The 13043-nt window shown below is 48.6% G+C and overlaps 2 protein-coding genes across 2 annotated transcripts; one reads left to right on the top strand and one right to left on the bottom strand.

Annotated features, from left to right (window-relative positions):
• Positions 1 to 356: 356 nt before the first annotated feature.
• On the bottom strand, positions 357 to 6965 carry ING5 (inhibitor of growth family member 5). The gene is made up of 8 exons (XM_084212229.1): positions 6831 to 6965; positions 6241 to 6312; positions 5395 to 5561; positions 3994 to 4105; positions 3189 to 3282; positions 1836 to 1971; positions 1594 to 1655; positions 357 to 1027 (listed from the first exon to the last, which is right to left on the bottom strand). The coding sequence occupies exons 1-8, from the start codon at positions 6865 to 6867 to the stop codon at positions 985 to 987; spliced, it is 723 nt and encodes a 240-aa protein (XP_084068355.1). The 5' UTR covers positions 6868 to 6965; the 3' UTR covers positions 357 to 984.
• An 86-nt stretch (positions 6966 to 7051) lies between these two features.
• Positions 7052 to 12492, top strand: DTYMK (deoxythymidylate kinase). Its single transcript, XM_084212157.1, has 5 exons — positions 7052 to 7191; positions 7708 to 7816; positions 8939 to 9029; positions 10951 to 11148; positions 11661 to 12492. The coding sequence occupies exons 1-5, from the start codon at positions 7062 to 7064 to the stop codon at positions 11769 to 11771; spliced, it is 639 nt and encodes a 212-aa protein (XP_084068283.1). The 5' UTR covers positions 7052 to 7061; the 3' UTR covers positions 11772 to 12492.
• Positions 12493 to 13043: the final 551 nt, after the last annotated feature.

The following is a 13043-nucleotide window of genomic DNA, read 5'->3' as shown; positions in this document are numbered from 1 at the left end:
TTTCAGCAGAAGAAAAGTTTATCTGGGAGTTTCTTGATGCCTTTCCAGCAGTCTGTACCAAGAGCTCCTGCACACTGGTATGGAAAGCAGCACACAGCCCTGCACAGAGCAGCCACCAACACCCACTAGGGACCAGAGCCAGCAAACCTCATGAGTTTGGGGCTTTTCTTTCCTCCTTTCACCAGCAGGAAGGAAACCTGGAACACCTTTCCCCACTAAATCTTTCCCTGAAGGCAGGGAAGCCTTGTGATGCAGGAGACAGATACAAAAGCAAGACTTGGTTCTTCTGTATCTCAGAGAAAGGAAAAGACAGACTTCTACTTTCCAGCTCCTGATTTCCTTTCTCTCTTCTGCTGCAGCCACTGACACTGTGCTAATGCAAGGATTCGCATTCATCATCTGAAAGGCAGCTAGAGAAGTCAAGAACATCCAAATGTGGCCAATTAAGAAAAGACAAGAAGTTCTGTTACAACATTCCTGATAGCCTTCTTCAACAGCAGAGCCACACCATCATGGGAACAAACAAAAATCATCAGGGAGCCTTTCCCTAAAACCTGATCTCCTGATTTACCCATGTGCCACACAGGCAATCACAGCTAACAACTCAGGCCTTCATCTTATTTGGTGAATAAATCCAACCTTTTCTCTCTCTTCAAGAATACTGCAGGTTTCATCTTCACAGTGATGTACTCAAAAGAATCTTCAGGGAAATGGAAACAGCCAGAAAAGGCAACACCCTCCCTCAGTATTATTGTGCAAGACTAACATAAATAAAATCTCCGTGGCAAAGGGATTTGGGACTCCCTCCCAAAGTCATTGTCTTAGGAAAGAACAGGAATTTCAACTGGCCACTGGATAATTAAATATCATACCAGAAAAAGATGGAGGATAGACTAACAAAAAATAATCAAAGGTAATATTGCAACATGAATGAAGGAATATATTAAATTCTTCTTGCCTCGGCAGTGTATCCCCCTCTACTCCTTACTTCTTTTTCTTTCTTTCCTGAACACAACGAGGACAAAACCTGTAGAAAAAAAGAAAGAGGCAGTAATTAGCTCCTGAAATTAACTGCACAGAGCCTGAGGACTGTTTTTAACATTTGTGCACAATTAAGCCTGTTTCTGATGGGCAATTTGTTATTCAATTAAAACAGTCCATTAGATAAAAGTAACAAGCCCATGATCCTTTCCAAGATAAGCACATAGTAAATCCCTGAGAAGTCTTCAAACTTTGCCTTCAGAAGTGAAACAAAGAGGCACCTGTGTCTGTTTTAAGCACAGCCACAACTAGTGACAATAGAGCTAACCTCAGATGTAACATGTCCCTGTTTACACAAGCCTCAGGTCAGAACCTGCTCTGTTTATCAGGCAAGTTTTGCTCCCACCAGTACCTAAGACTTCTGTGGAAATGGATTTTAAGAAGGTTTGTCTTTTATCTTCTAGCATCAAATTAATCCCCAATCACAGAGGATGCAAACCCTGTGATGAAAAGAGCAAAGCTCCTCTGTCAGGGTCACAGCAGGGTTTAAATTCTTGTTGAGGCAAACTGCAGCCTGATAAAAACCCCCAAGCTGAATGCTGTCACACTCACCATTTCCCTTTTGGTTTGGTGGTCAGGTCCACACATGCAAAGTGGAACCACTCGATTGGGCACTGCAAGAGAGAAAGGAAAAACCCACAGAGGAGACTGTTAGTGGCTCACAAACATTCCCATCATTTGCCATGAGCTAAGTGATCAAGGACTGAGCTAACTAAGCAAGGACCCCCTCCTTGGACTGCACAGGGTTGGGAGGCAACAAACACCTGAAATTCAACCATCTCTCAAGTGCTTACATCTGGGTTGTCACAGCCAATCATCTCTCCATAGGACACCTGGTGACACAGGCAGTAGGTGGGCTCGTTGGGATCCACTGGCATGTCCAGGACATCTGAGGGATGCACTGACAGGATGGTATCAGCAAACTCAGACCTGTGGGCAAGGACAGAGACAGGACAAAACACTTTTGAACTGCAGACAGCACTGTGTTACAAGGGCATGGCTCCCCACTGCCAGAGGGCAGGGTTAGATGGGATACTGGGAAGAAATCCTTCCCTGTGAGGGCAGGGAAGCCCTGGCACAGGTTGCCTGGAAAAGCTGTGCCTCCCCACTCCTGAAATGTTCATGGCCAGACTTGGAACAACCCAGGCTAGTAGAAAGTATCCCTGCCACTGAAGGGGCTGAAATGGGATGGTCTTTAAGGCCCCTCCAAACTCAAACCATTTTGGGATTTGGTGTTTTCAACATCCAAATCCTACTTGGGAAAATTAGTGTTTTACAGTATCTTCCCTAAACCACACTGAGCCTCTTTAGAGTTTGTATTGCATTACCACAATCCAGTAATTAAAATCATAAGGTAGGTTGGATCAAACACAGTATGAGTGGAAAGAATTAAGAGAGGGATTTGTAGATGTCATGAGTAAAGTAACAAATTACCATACACATTACTCCTGGCTGTGGGTACAATAACCTGTTTGGGGTTTTCCCCAACCTGTTTCAATATAGATTTTTTTCTCATTGTCAGGGATGAGTGAACCCTCTTACCCTGACAGGGATGTGCTGACATGCCAGTAGCAGTCCATAGAAGCTACTTTTAGTTTCCTGCCACCTGAAAATATCATAGTAAACCAAGCCCCTTCAATATAAATCCCACCTGAGAGAGGGGACAAGCTTTCCTCATCACCTCTCGAAACCAAATCAGATTATTCAAGGCTACCTAGGACACAATCCTGTGAAAACAACCCCCCAAAATTCTCCAAGATTTCTAGAACAGCAGCACAACATCAGTTTCTGTCCTGATGGCCAACTGAATTTCTTTTACCATGAAGACCACAAGCAACTGTTAAAAATAGCCCTGTGACAAAAATCAAAGCTATTTTCTCCCAGCTTGCCAACAGCAACAGGGAGACTGATCTTGTCCTTCCAGTCAGAGTGTTCCAAGCATGCTGAGCTTCCACATGCCAACCAAGGAGTTAATTAACAATGCTGGCCTGTCCTAAGCAGGACATTAATGAAATGGAGTAAGACCAGAACACTCCTAATACTGCTCACCATCTGGACATGAGTCATAAATAGGGTAACATGAGCCTGTGGAAAATTCATGAAGTGTCGAGGCCAAGGCCCTGGAGTTGTGCCTGGCTTTGCCTTACCCTCCTTTGAGCTTCTTTTTCTTTGGTGTATCTTCTTCAGATGTTCTCCTGCCTCGACCACGAGAGCTTCTTTTGTCTTTCTGACTTCGTCCCTCTAGAAAGGAAAAACAACCCCATCACTTTATCTGAGTAGCAGAAACACCCCCATCTGTTCTTTTGATGCAGTTACTGGCTACAAATCCCTACTGCATATGTAATTGAGTAATCCTTATTATATATGTAACTGAATATGCTGACTGAAATGCATTTGTAAGCCACAAGTACACCAAATTAATAACAACTGAGCACCGAGCTCTTGTGTTTGTAGTTTTGGCAATAAAGCACTGCAGTATGTCATAAACAGCATCACACTTGATTAGACATGCAGTATTTTTTTTTTATCTCAGTGTATTTTTAAACACAGTTAATAGATTACTCAATAACTAACAACTTTTATCTCCACCTCCTTGCTCCTACCCCTTATTTCATTGTTCAAAGGCATAAAGCTGTACTGCGCTGCTGCTTTTAATTTTAAATATTTTAATTCCTAATTTCTCCCAAAACTAAGACTGTTACAGCAGTGCAGTTTTGGCACAGCACCCTCTTCAGAACCAGTAACAACCTCAGGATAAAACAAATGACAGTAAATTTGATCCCAGCACCACATTTCTCTTCATCTCTTGCCCACTGTAAGAGCATTAAAAACAAACAGAACAACACATTTCTTTCCTTCCTCCAGAAATAACAGCCTATTTTTGATCTCAGCCTTCCTTCTTTGATACTCTAAGTGCTGGAAAAGGATGCCAATTGTGTAAAATTCACCCACTTTTCAGGCTCCTGGATGCAGGGGTTTCAAAGTCGCTGCCTTCCAGTTTATCTTTGAGATCAGCTTCAAAGCGCGCCAGGTCCGCATCCAGCCGCCGGATGTGCTTATCCACCTGCCCCAAGAGGAAACCACAAACTGAACTGCAAAGAAACACCCAAAAAAAGAGCCCCCAGCAAAAACAGGAAGGGCTCAAACGTGGCTGTTATCAGCAGGAGCAGAGTGTGGTGGTGCAGAACGAGGCAGGAAAGGGGTATGGGCTGGGGAAAGGGAAATGGCATGGGAGGCAAAGCACAAGGATCCAGCCCCTCCACAAGCAAGTAGAAGGGAGGAGAAGGGAGGCAACAGGGAGTAAAAGCAACTCAGAGTAATGACTTTCAGAACAAAACAAGATGAGAGATACTAAAAATCATGACTTTGTCCCTGTGATTTTCAAAATTCAAAGGTAGTCCTTGAAATGCGTTGAGCAGAGCACACAGAGTTTCCCCTGGTACTCCACTGCCATGTGAACCCAAGAAGTTTAAAAATGAATACAGACAGAGAGAGGATGGCTATCCTCAATATCAAGTCAACACACGTTAATTAATTAATTAATTACCCTGGCTGCAATAAAGTGACTTTCAGAACAGGGATTCCAAGGCAGCAGCCCCAAACTGTGCTGCTGCAATAGTTTGTCATTAAATGAGTGCACTAATTATCCAGGGCATTGATATTCCTGGGACATCATTTCCCTCCTTGCAGTGTTTGATGGCAGCCAAACACCTACTGCAGCTGTAGCAAAACCCCAAGCATCTCTGCAAGCTGGATAACAAATACTTAATACAGTCAAAAGGATTCCCCTCAGTCAACTTTCATCCTGGGGGTAAAACAAGTGGAGATAAGAATTATTCAAGGCACAGAAGGAAAGAAAAAAAAAGCGGAAAGATGCATCTTAAGAAATGGGATTTTCTCCCAAGGTCCATTGAGGAAATTTTGATGTCCAATAAACCAAGGCAACTGAGCAGAATTCCTGCTGCTCCTCCACAACACAGCAGAGCAGCTGGCTTTAAAAAAACCAATTTGCTTTCAACTAAGTGTGCTCCAAATAAATTATCAGTGACAGAGAGCAGCTGGGGAGGAGGGAGTGGGGCAAATTTGCTGGCATTATCACACAGCAGAGGAGTAGTGCTGATAAAGCCACCTCCAAGGGGGGTAAACTCACTAATTCTTCAGCAAAAGGGAAACCTGGTGCCAAAGGAGAAAGCTTTTTGGGGATGGCAACAGAGAGAAATGTAAGATTGAGGGCTAATAATTTGTCCTGGTAAGAAATTTAAATCAAAAAGAAGAAAAGGTGAGGGGAAGCTGGCACTGTGAAGCATCCCCACGTGCAGCATTCCAGAGGATGCCCATTTTTCCATGGCTCACCATCTCATAGGTCTGCATGGCCAGCTGCACTTTGTCATCACTGTACTCCTTACACTTGCTGTAGGCACTCTGGATCTTCCTCAGGTGCTCCACCCTCTCCTCAGGTACCATGTTCTTCACAGACTCAATGTATGCTGCTGCCAGGCTGTCAATCTCTGCTTTCTTGTCTGGAAAAAAGAAAGAAAAGCAGATATTTTTGACTTTCTAGTTCCATTTAGGAGACCCTTCCTGACAGCTGCTATGCTCCCCTCAATTCCTTAATGCATTTTCCTTTTTAAAAACAAAGCCTGTCAAGTTAAAGGTGTTCGCTGTTTGGCACTTGTGGTGTGATTCTGCTTCCTCTAGTGTTCTACAGCTAATTCAGAAGTTAATTTACAGTTAATTCACAGTTAAGATCATGACCTGAACCCATGGGTTCATAAGTTTCAGCCTCTCTTCCCACACAGAAAACATTTTAATTGTTGGGCCATCACTTACTGCTCTAATGGTTCAAAATGAAAATAATTAATGTGCAGACAGACACCAACAAAAACTTCAAAAAGGAAGGAAAAAACCCATCCTGCAAGGCACACAGGAATCTAGAACTTGTTACATATGGAAACACAAGGAAGGAAGGCCACTCAAATGGGCACTGAGTAGAGTGATCACAGAGCTATGAATTTAAACTGCAAACAAAATCAAGCCCTGCCATGTGAGCTGTATCCTCACAGGAAAGAGGCAAACGCTGCAGAGCACTCAGCCTGAGAGAAGGAACAGCCACAGCCCCTGAAGCCCGGCCTCCAGGGGGCTCTCCGGTCCTCCAGGCCGGGCTCTCCCGCCTCTGCTTGCTGGAACAGCTGCACGTACCTTCTGTCCTCTGATCCAGCTCCCGCATCAGCTGAAAGTTCCTCTGCAGCTCGCACGGCAGATTCTCAATACCTACAATAAAAACGCTGCTAAATGCTCTGAGCAACCTTATGAACGGAAGGTGTCCCTGCCCATGGCAGGAGCTGGAACGAGATGAGTTTTAAGGCCCTTCCTAACCAAACCCAACCCAACCCATCCTGCGATTCACTCACCGTGAGCCGCCCGCTCACCTCAGCAGGCCCAGCACCTGCCTGGGAGCTGGGCACTGAGCCAGCACCACGGCCCAGCCGAGGGGACGGGACGGGACGGGAGCGGGACCCAAGGCAGACTGAGGGGACAGGACAGAACCCCCGCCCCGCTGACCCCCACAGCCGCCATGGCTTCACTCCCACTCCCCAGCGCGCACTGCTGACGTAGCCCGGCGCCGGCTGATGACGCAAGCCCTGTGCCACCGCCCCCCCCACTCCCCCGCGCTGCCCGTGGCGCAGTTTTAATTCCCGCGCTGCCGCCGCCGCCACCCCCGCCCCGATCCCACCGCCCCCGCCCCGTTCCCCATCCCGGCCCCTCCGCAGCCCCCGCCCCGCGCTCACTGTCCAGGTAGTGCTCCAGGTACATGGCAGTCGCCATCTTGCGGCCCGCGCGCCGCTCCCCGCCGCCCGCCGGGCCCGCATGACAAGGCCCGCGGCCTCATCCCGTATTCACGGCCCGCCCGCCGCCCATTGGCCGCAGCCGCCGCCGGCGCTGCATATTCATGAGGGGCGGGGCGGGCGGCGATTGGCGGGCGCGGCGGAAGGGGCGGGCCCGGGCCGTGTGGGGCGGCGATGGCGGCGCGGCGCGGAGCGCTGATCGCGCTGGAGGGCGTGGATCGCGCCGGCAAGAGCACGCAGGGCCGGCGGCTCGTGGAGGCCCTCAGGGAGGCCGGGCACCGCGCCGACCTGCTCCGCTTCCCGGGTACGGCGTGGCGGGGCTCAGCCCGCCGAGGGAGGGAGGGAAGGAGCGGGGGGCCGGCCGGAGGATCTCGCGTCGCGCCCGCGCTCTGGGCGCGCCCGCGTTTGAACGGAGGGACCGCCCCAGCCCTGAGAGATAGAGCCCTCCCAGCCTGGACGGACCGACCGCCTCCCACCGGACAGACTGACCCCCCGGGCGGATAGACTTCTCCTATCCCGGACAGACAGACCCCCCGGGTGGATACACTCCTCCCGTCCCGGACAGACAGACGGACAGACTCAGCCTGGATGGACCGAGCTTTTCCCCCCCAGCCTGTCACAGGCAGGTAGATCCAGCCTCTTATGGACTGACCTTCTCCCGCCTGTGGCAAATAAACATCCCACTCACTCTGGACAGACCTCCTGCCACCCCTGACCAGCCTCCCACCTGTGACAGACAGACCCCCTCCTGTGGACAGATGGACACCCCTCTGGGAAGAGCAGTTTGGGGCAGCCTTTGCATCTTCTGTGTTTCCTGCAGACAGAACGACAGAGATTGGGCAGCTGATCAGCTCCTACCTGGGGAGGGAGAAGAACCTGGAGGACCACACCATCCACCTGCTCTTCTCTGCCAACCGCTGGGAGCATGTGTAAAGATGATGTTTGCTCGGTTGGGAAAGAAAAATGGGTGGGGTTGGATCCCACGGGGTTTGAGCTTGCAGTGGGCACAGAAAGTACAAGAATGTGATCCTGTTTAGACAGGAAAACAGGCTGGAAATGGTGTCTTAAGGATTCTTACAGCTTTGGATTTAATCACAGAATGGTTGGGAGGGACCTTAAAGCACATCCAGTTCTACCCCTGCCGTGGGCAGGGACACCTTCCACTGTCCCAGGGTGCTCCAAGCCCTGTCTAACCTGGCCTTGGGCACTGCCAGGGATCCAGGGGCAGCCACATCTCCTCTGGGTAACTGTGCCAGGGCTTCCCCATCCTCACAGGAAACAGTTCCTTCCCAAAATCCCATCTAACCCTCCCCTTGTAATCTTAGATCAGATCCCACAGTTTGTTTGTTTTTTTTTTTTTTTGTACTGGATTAAAACATTGGGCAGCTGAGACTGAACCAGTTCAGGCTGTGAATTTACTCTTTTTCCTGAAGATACCTTGCTTTACCAGGCAGCCCCTGTGTGTGACAGTGCTTAAGGAATTGTGCCCAAATTTCCCCTGTGGCCAAAGGCTGTGTTCAACCAACTGGCTGTCCTTGCTTTAGTCACAGAGCCTGTGTGTGGATGTGGGGAAATCACTGTTGGCTGTTATTTTTACCTGGAAATAAAGATTCCAAACTGTTCTCATTTTGCAGAAGAGCTTTGCTGGCTCTGCTGTAGTGGCAGTGCCAGTTAAGCTGGGAGAACAGAAGGGACAGAAGTGAGCTCTAAGAAGTGTCATGAATAAAGGGGGCAGAGCATATCACAAAATCTGCTGTACCACCTATACAGGGAAGAGGACTGAGCTGTCCATGTTAATATAGTTTATCTGTGATCTTGCTTGGAAGCCCTGGAGCTGCTTAGAGCAGTGCCCAGTGCTGGAGTTTGGGTATCATGAGAGGGTATTTGGTCAGTGCCTGGTGGGGAATACAAACAGCTCTTCACCTGCCACCTGCATCACAGCTGATCTCCCTTAATGGTAGAGTTAATCTTGGAGTTTTAGATGAACTCCTTCCATTTCTGTCACCATAAAGGAGTGCAGTTCTGTTATTTTATCTCCCCCATGGTTTCAGGCCGATGATGAAGGAGAAGCTGCAGCAGGGGATCACAGTGGTGGTAGACAGATATGCCTTCTCTGGAGTGGCCTTCACAAGTGCCAAAGGGGTGAGTGAGACCTGCAGCAGCCCCTGCCCCTCTCTCTGCCCCAGGCTGTTGGTGTGGATGGCCCAGGGGCCATTCTTCTGGGACATGAGGGATGGAAGGTTCAGCTCAGATTATAACATGGGCCCACCCTTCCCCAGAACAAGCACAGAAACTTATTTGGTGACTTTTTGTAAGTCTGGACAGACTGCTGGACTGGAACCTGAGATGTATGACTCTGGAGAATGATTCTGGGAGTTTATTAAAGACTTTCTGTACTTGCTCAGGCTGCTGCCCCATCATCTTGTGGAACAGAACCACATACATTAGAAGGGACCTGTAGAACTCAGCCTCCAGCAGGGCTGACATAAGCAAGCTGCTTGGGCCTACATCCAGCCAAGTCTGAGTATCTTCAGGCATGTATATCCATTCCTTTCTGGGTTCTTCTCTGCTCACCTTCAGAGTAAAAATGGTTTTCTTCATTTAGCCTGAATTTCTGGCATTCCCACTTGTGCCTTTTGGCTTTCAGAACAAGTCAGCTCTGAGAGCCTCCCTTGGAGCCATTCTGCACAGACACTCTTGCCCCACTCCATCAGAAGTGTCCTGTTCCTGCTGAGCAGTCACCAATCCTCTAAGAGTGGTCACAGAAGCTCCAGCCATGCCTGCAGCACCAGCTGTGACCTGCATTCATTCCTGCCCAAGCCTTTCCTGCTTCCTGGAAGGACTGAGGAGATCCTGGGCCCCTAAGCCCTGCACCCTCACCTGCATCTTCTCCCACCCTCCTGCTTTCCTGGACATTGTGTATCTTGAGACAGATGCATTGAAGCATTTAGGTGCTAACTAGGTGTCTGCAAAAGCCCCAAATTAAGAGCCAGGATGTGTAACATGAGCTGAGTCACCCCAAAATAATGATCCCAAATCCTCATGGGCACAGCAAGGAATGCTCTGCTGCTTTCTGGTGGGGGAAAAAGGGTGTCTTAAAGTGTCTGCATTTCTTTGAATGTAGCTGGTGACCTGCAGGGCTCAGCCATGTGGATACCACCCTTGGGAAGCAGGGATGGCATCCTTTCCTGCTGGAATGGGCGTCCTCTGCTTTTTAAAAGAATGGAGTTTGGCATGTTTTTCACTCAAGAAGCATTCCCAGGAATTCCCACGAGAAGGGGAGATGTTTATGTCCATACCTAACACAAAAGTCTGCTGGCTGCCAGAGCTCACACCCGAGATGTTGTTGCACTTTCAGCTTCTTTTACTCCCTCATGGGATTGAAAAACCCACTGCACATACATCCCAAATATACCCAGATTACCCATCTGGGGAAAAACTGGAGGGCAGATGTGCCAGCTCCTCTTAGAGCGATTTAAGATGTGGATGAGCAGTAAGTGGACTCTAGTCTCACCAACATCATGGATTCAATTAAGGATGCCCTGGTGAAACTCTTCAGACCTGTCAGCAAAATCCAAAAGCTGGAAAACTGCATCTGTTGTGTCTGGGCTGAAATTCCTGGGGAGGTGAGTATTGGGAAGGAGCCTCCATGGGCTCAGAGAGATCTGCATTGCAGCTGTGTGGTCTTTGTGTTTGGGAACAGCTTTCTTTTGGACTGAACAAGTTTTGGAGTGGTACTGGCTGTGTGGAGGCTCGGAACGTGCCTTGGTAGAGCTCAGATGGGATCTACAGCAGAGGCATGAAAAGCTTTCACTCTCTCCAACTTAAATAGGCACAGGAGGTGCTGAACACCTGACAAAACCTGCTCACCCCCAAATGAGCAGGGCTGAATTCCCACATGGTAAGCTGGGCTATCACCTGTGCAGTTCATGGCCTGTGCTGAGTGTTTTGGGTTGCAATTCCTGCCATCCTTAGCTGTTCCTTTCCCACCTCACTCCAACCAACCTGCTGCTTTCCTGTCTCTGTGTCTCACCTCAAACTCTCTTGTCCTTGCTTGGGGCAGAACTTTGGCCTGGACTGGTGCAAACAGCCTGATGTTGGGCTCCCAAAGCCAGACCTGATCCTGTTCCTCCAGTTAAACCCAGAAGCAGCAGCAGAACGAGGCAACTTTGGACAGGAACGTTATGAGACCAGCTCCTTCCAAGAGAAAGTTCTTCAGTGCTTCTATTGCCTCATGGAGGACAAGACCCTAAATTGGAAGGTGAGAATTAACTCTTATGGGTTTGTCATGGACTGGGGTGGGGGTCTCTAGTGAGAGCTCCCAGATTTTGCCTGTCACATCCCTGTGCTGCCCCTTCCCACTCCTGCTCAGCAGGACACGTTGGGGACCAGCCAAGGGCACTTGAGATGTGGCAGAGAGGGCACATCCCTGTTCCAGGAGATCCTGGTCAGCTCTTGGTGCACCTGGGATGAATCCCTAGCCTACCTGCCTCTGTCACACACCCAGAGATGCCAGCAAACAACAGGCTGCAGCAGATCCTTCTGTTCCCCTTCACCCACCCTCACATCTACTTCTTAAATGCCTGTTCCTACATAAATTGATTTCTTCCAAATGCACTCCAGAAACTGCAGAGAGGGGGTGTAATTAGCTCATTTCACTACTCAGGAAGAATAACATTGAGTAATGGGGGGTAAGCAGATGTTAACAGTAAGGTTTTTCTCATTTCTGTATTCTCTGTTATCTGTCCTGTATTTTAATTGTCTTGGAAACAGACAGTGGATGCTTCAAAGAGCATTGAAGACTTGCACAGAGAAATCAAGTCCATTGCAAAGGAAACTATGCAGGAGGTTCAGAATAAACCTTTGGGAGAACTCTGGAAATGAAACTTCATACAGGTCTAAAAGAATAAGGGAAAGGTCACTTCTTGGATCTTCACTTGGATGACTGACATGCCAGCAGCTTCAGCTTAGATCCTGTGTATTCTTTGGGGTCCAACATGCTGCTGCTGTCCTGGTTATTATCTCCTCCTCCCTTCCAGCTTGCAGAGTCCCTCCTCTATTTTTTAAATGAGCATGCCATGAGTGTGTATCAGATTCCTTGTCAAAACTTCCCTCTCCCAAGCTCCTGTTCCAGCTCCAGTCCTGGAGTGCAGATGTGGGTGTGGAGCCCAGGCCATCCTTGGACACAGAGAGTTCCCATTTTTAGGGAACTGCCACGTTTCTGATCAGTCATCCTCTCTAGAAATGCATCCCCCCCCATGCTCAAACCAGTTTGTAGAAGATTTGCTAATAAATTACTCTTTTAAGCATTTGGCACAGGGCGTGTTCTTTTCAGTATGATAATTTATCTTCTAGAAGGATATATGGGAGGTGAAAGTACTGCAGTTCAGGCACTAAACCCAAGGAATACTACTAGAGCTGTGGAAAAAAAGGGAGAAGTGAATTCAAGCCTTCTCCCCAGCTGTGAGCAGGTAAGAACCTGAACTTAGATGGATGAGCTCATAGCAAGGCCAGTTTGGAGGACAAGTGGCACATAAATTATTTTAGACTGGGCAAGATGAGAGGAACAGTCACTTGTGGCTCCTGCACACACCCCAGTGCACTTTGAAAGAAGACCAGCTGTGAATCACCTAAATCACCACCACAAACTGGAATGTTAATCATTTCCAAGGGACACTGAGAGATGGGCATGGCCAGGGGAGTTCAGGTCTCTGCTGGATCTCTGCTGACTCACCTTCCAGTAGGGTGACTGCTCTGATCTCCACAGACTAAATCCTCTCCAACTCTAGAGAGAGGGAGCTTGAACTGATGCAGGAGCAGGGAGAGGAAGCTAAATATTTAAAACAACATTACTAATACAAGTATCAGCTATAATGGCAAGAGCTTCCCTCCACAGCTGCCCAGCACTTGGCAGCCAGACACTGCTGGTGAAGGAGGTGAGCCCCTGCAATGCTGCATCAGGCCCTGACAGTAACACTGGGACAAGGCAACACACTGAGAAGCCAGAAATGCCTGTTAAAGATCTAAGAGAGATGAGCTTAGCTCTGTTACTGGGCTTAACACTCAGGTAAAATCTCGTCTGGCAGAGCTATACTTAAACACACAACCATGAATGTGACATAAACAGTAGAATCAGACTGATTTGGGCTGGAAAGG

The sequence above is a fragment of the Fringilla coelebs genome, assembly GCF_963513975.1.
Source record: "Fringilla coelebs genome assembly, chromosome: 10".
Lineage (NCBI taxonomy): Eukaryota > Metazoa > Chordata > Aves > Passeriformes > Fringillidae > Fringilla > Fringilla coelebs.
The sequence above is the reverse complement of the archived record's forward strand: the minus strand, read 5'-3'. Positions and strand labels throughout refer to the sequence as shown.

Bases quoted from the DNA above. Each gene is read 5' to 3' on its own strand.
- DTYMK (XM_084212157.1), top strand. From the start codon at position 7,062: ATGGCGGCGCGGCGCGGAGCGCTGATCGCGCTGGAGGGCGTGGATCGC. The intron at 7,817-8,938 runs GTAAAGATGATG...CCATGGTTTCAG, and splicing joins GCCAACCGCTGGGAGCATGT to GCCGATGATGAAGGAGAAGC. The intron at 9,030-10,950 runs GTGAGTGAGACC...TGCTTGGGGCAG, and splicing joins CCTTCACAAGTGCCAAAGGG to AACTTTGGCCTGGACTGGTG.
- ING5 (XM_084212229.1), bottom strand. From the start codon at position 6,867: ATGGCGACTGCCATGTACCTGGAGCACTACCTGGACA. The intron at 5,562-6,240 runs GTACGTGCAGCT...TCTTTTTTCCAG, and splicing joins GCTGGATCAGAGGACAGAAG to ACAAGAAAGCAGAGATTGAC. The intron at 1,972-3,188 runs GTAAGGCAAAGC...CCTTGCCCACAG, and splicing joins AAAAAGAAGCTCAAAGGAGG to GTCTGAGTTTGCTGATACCA.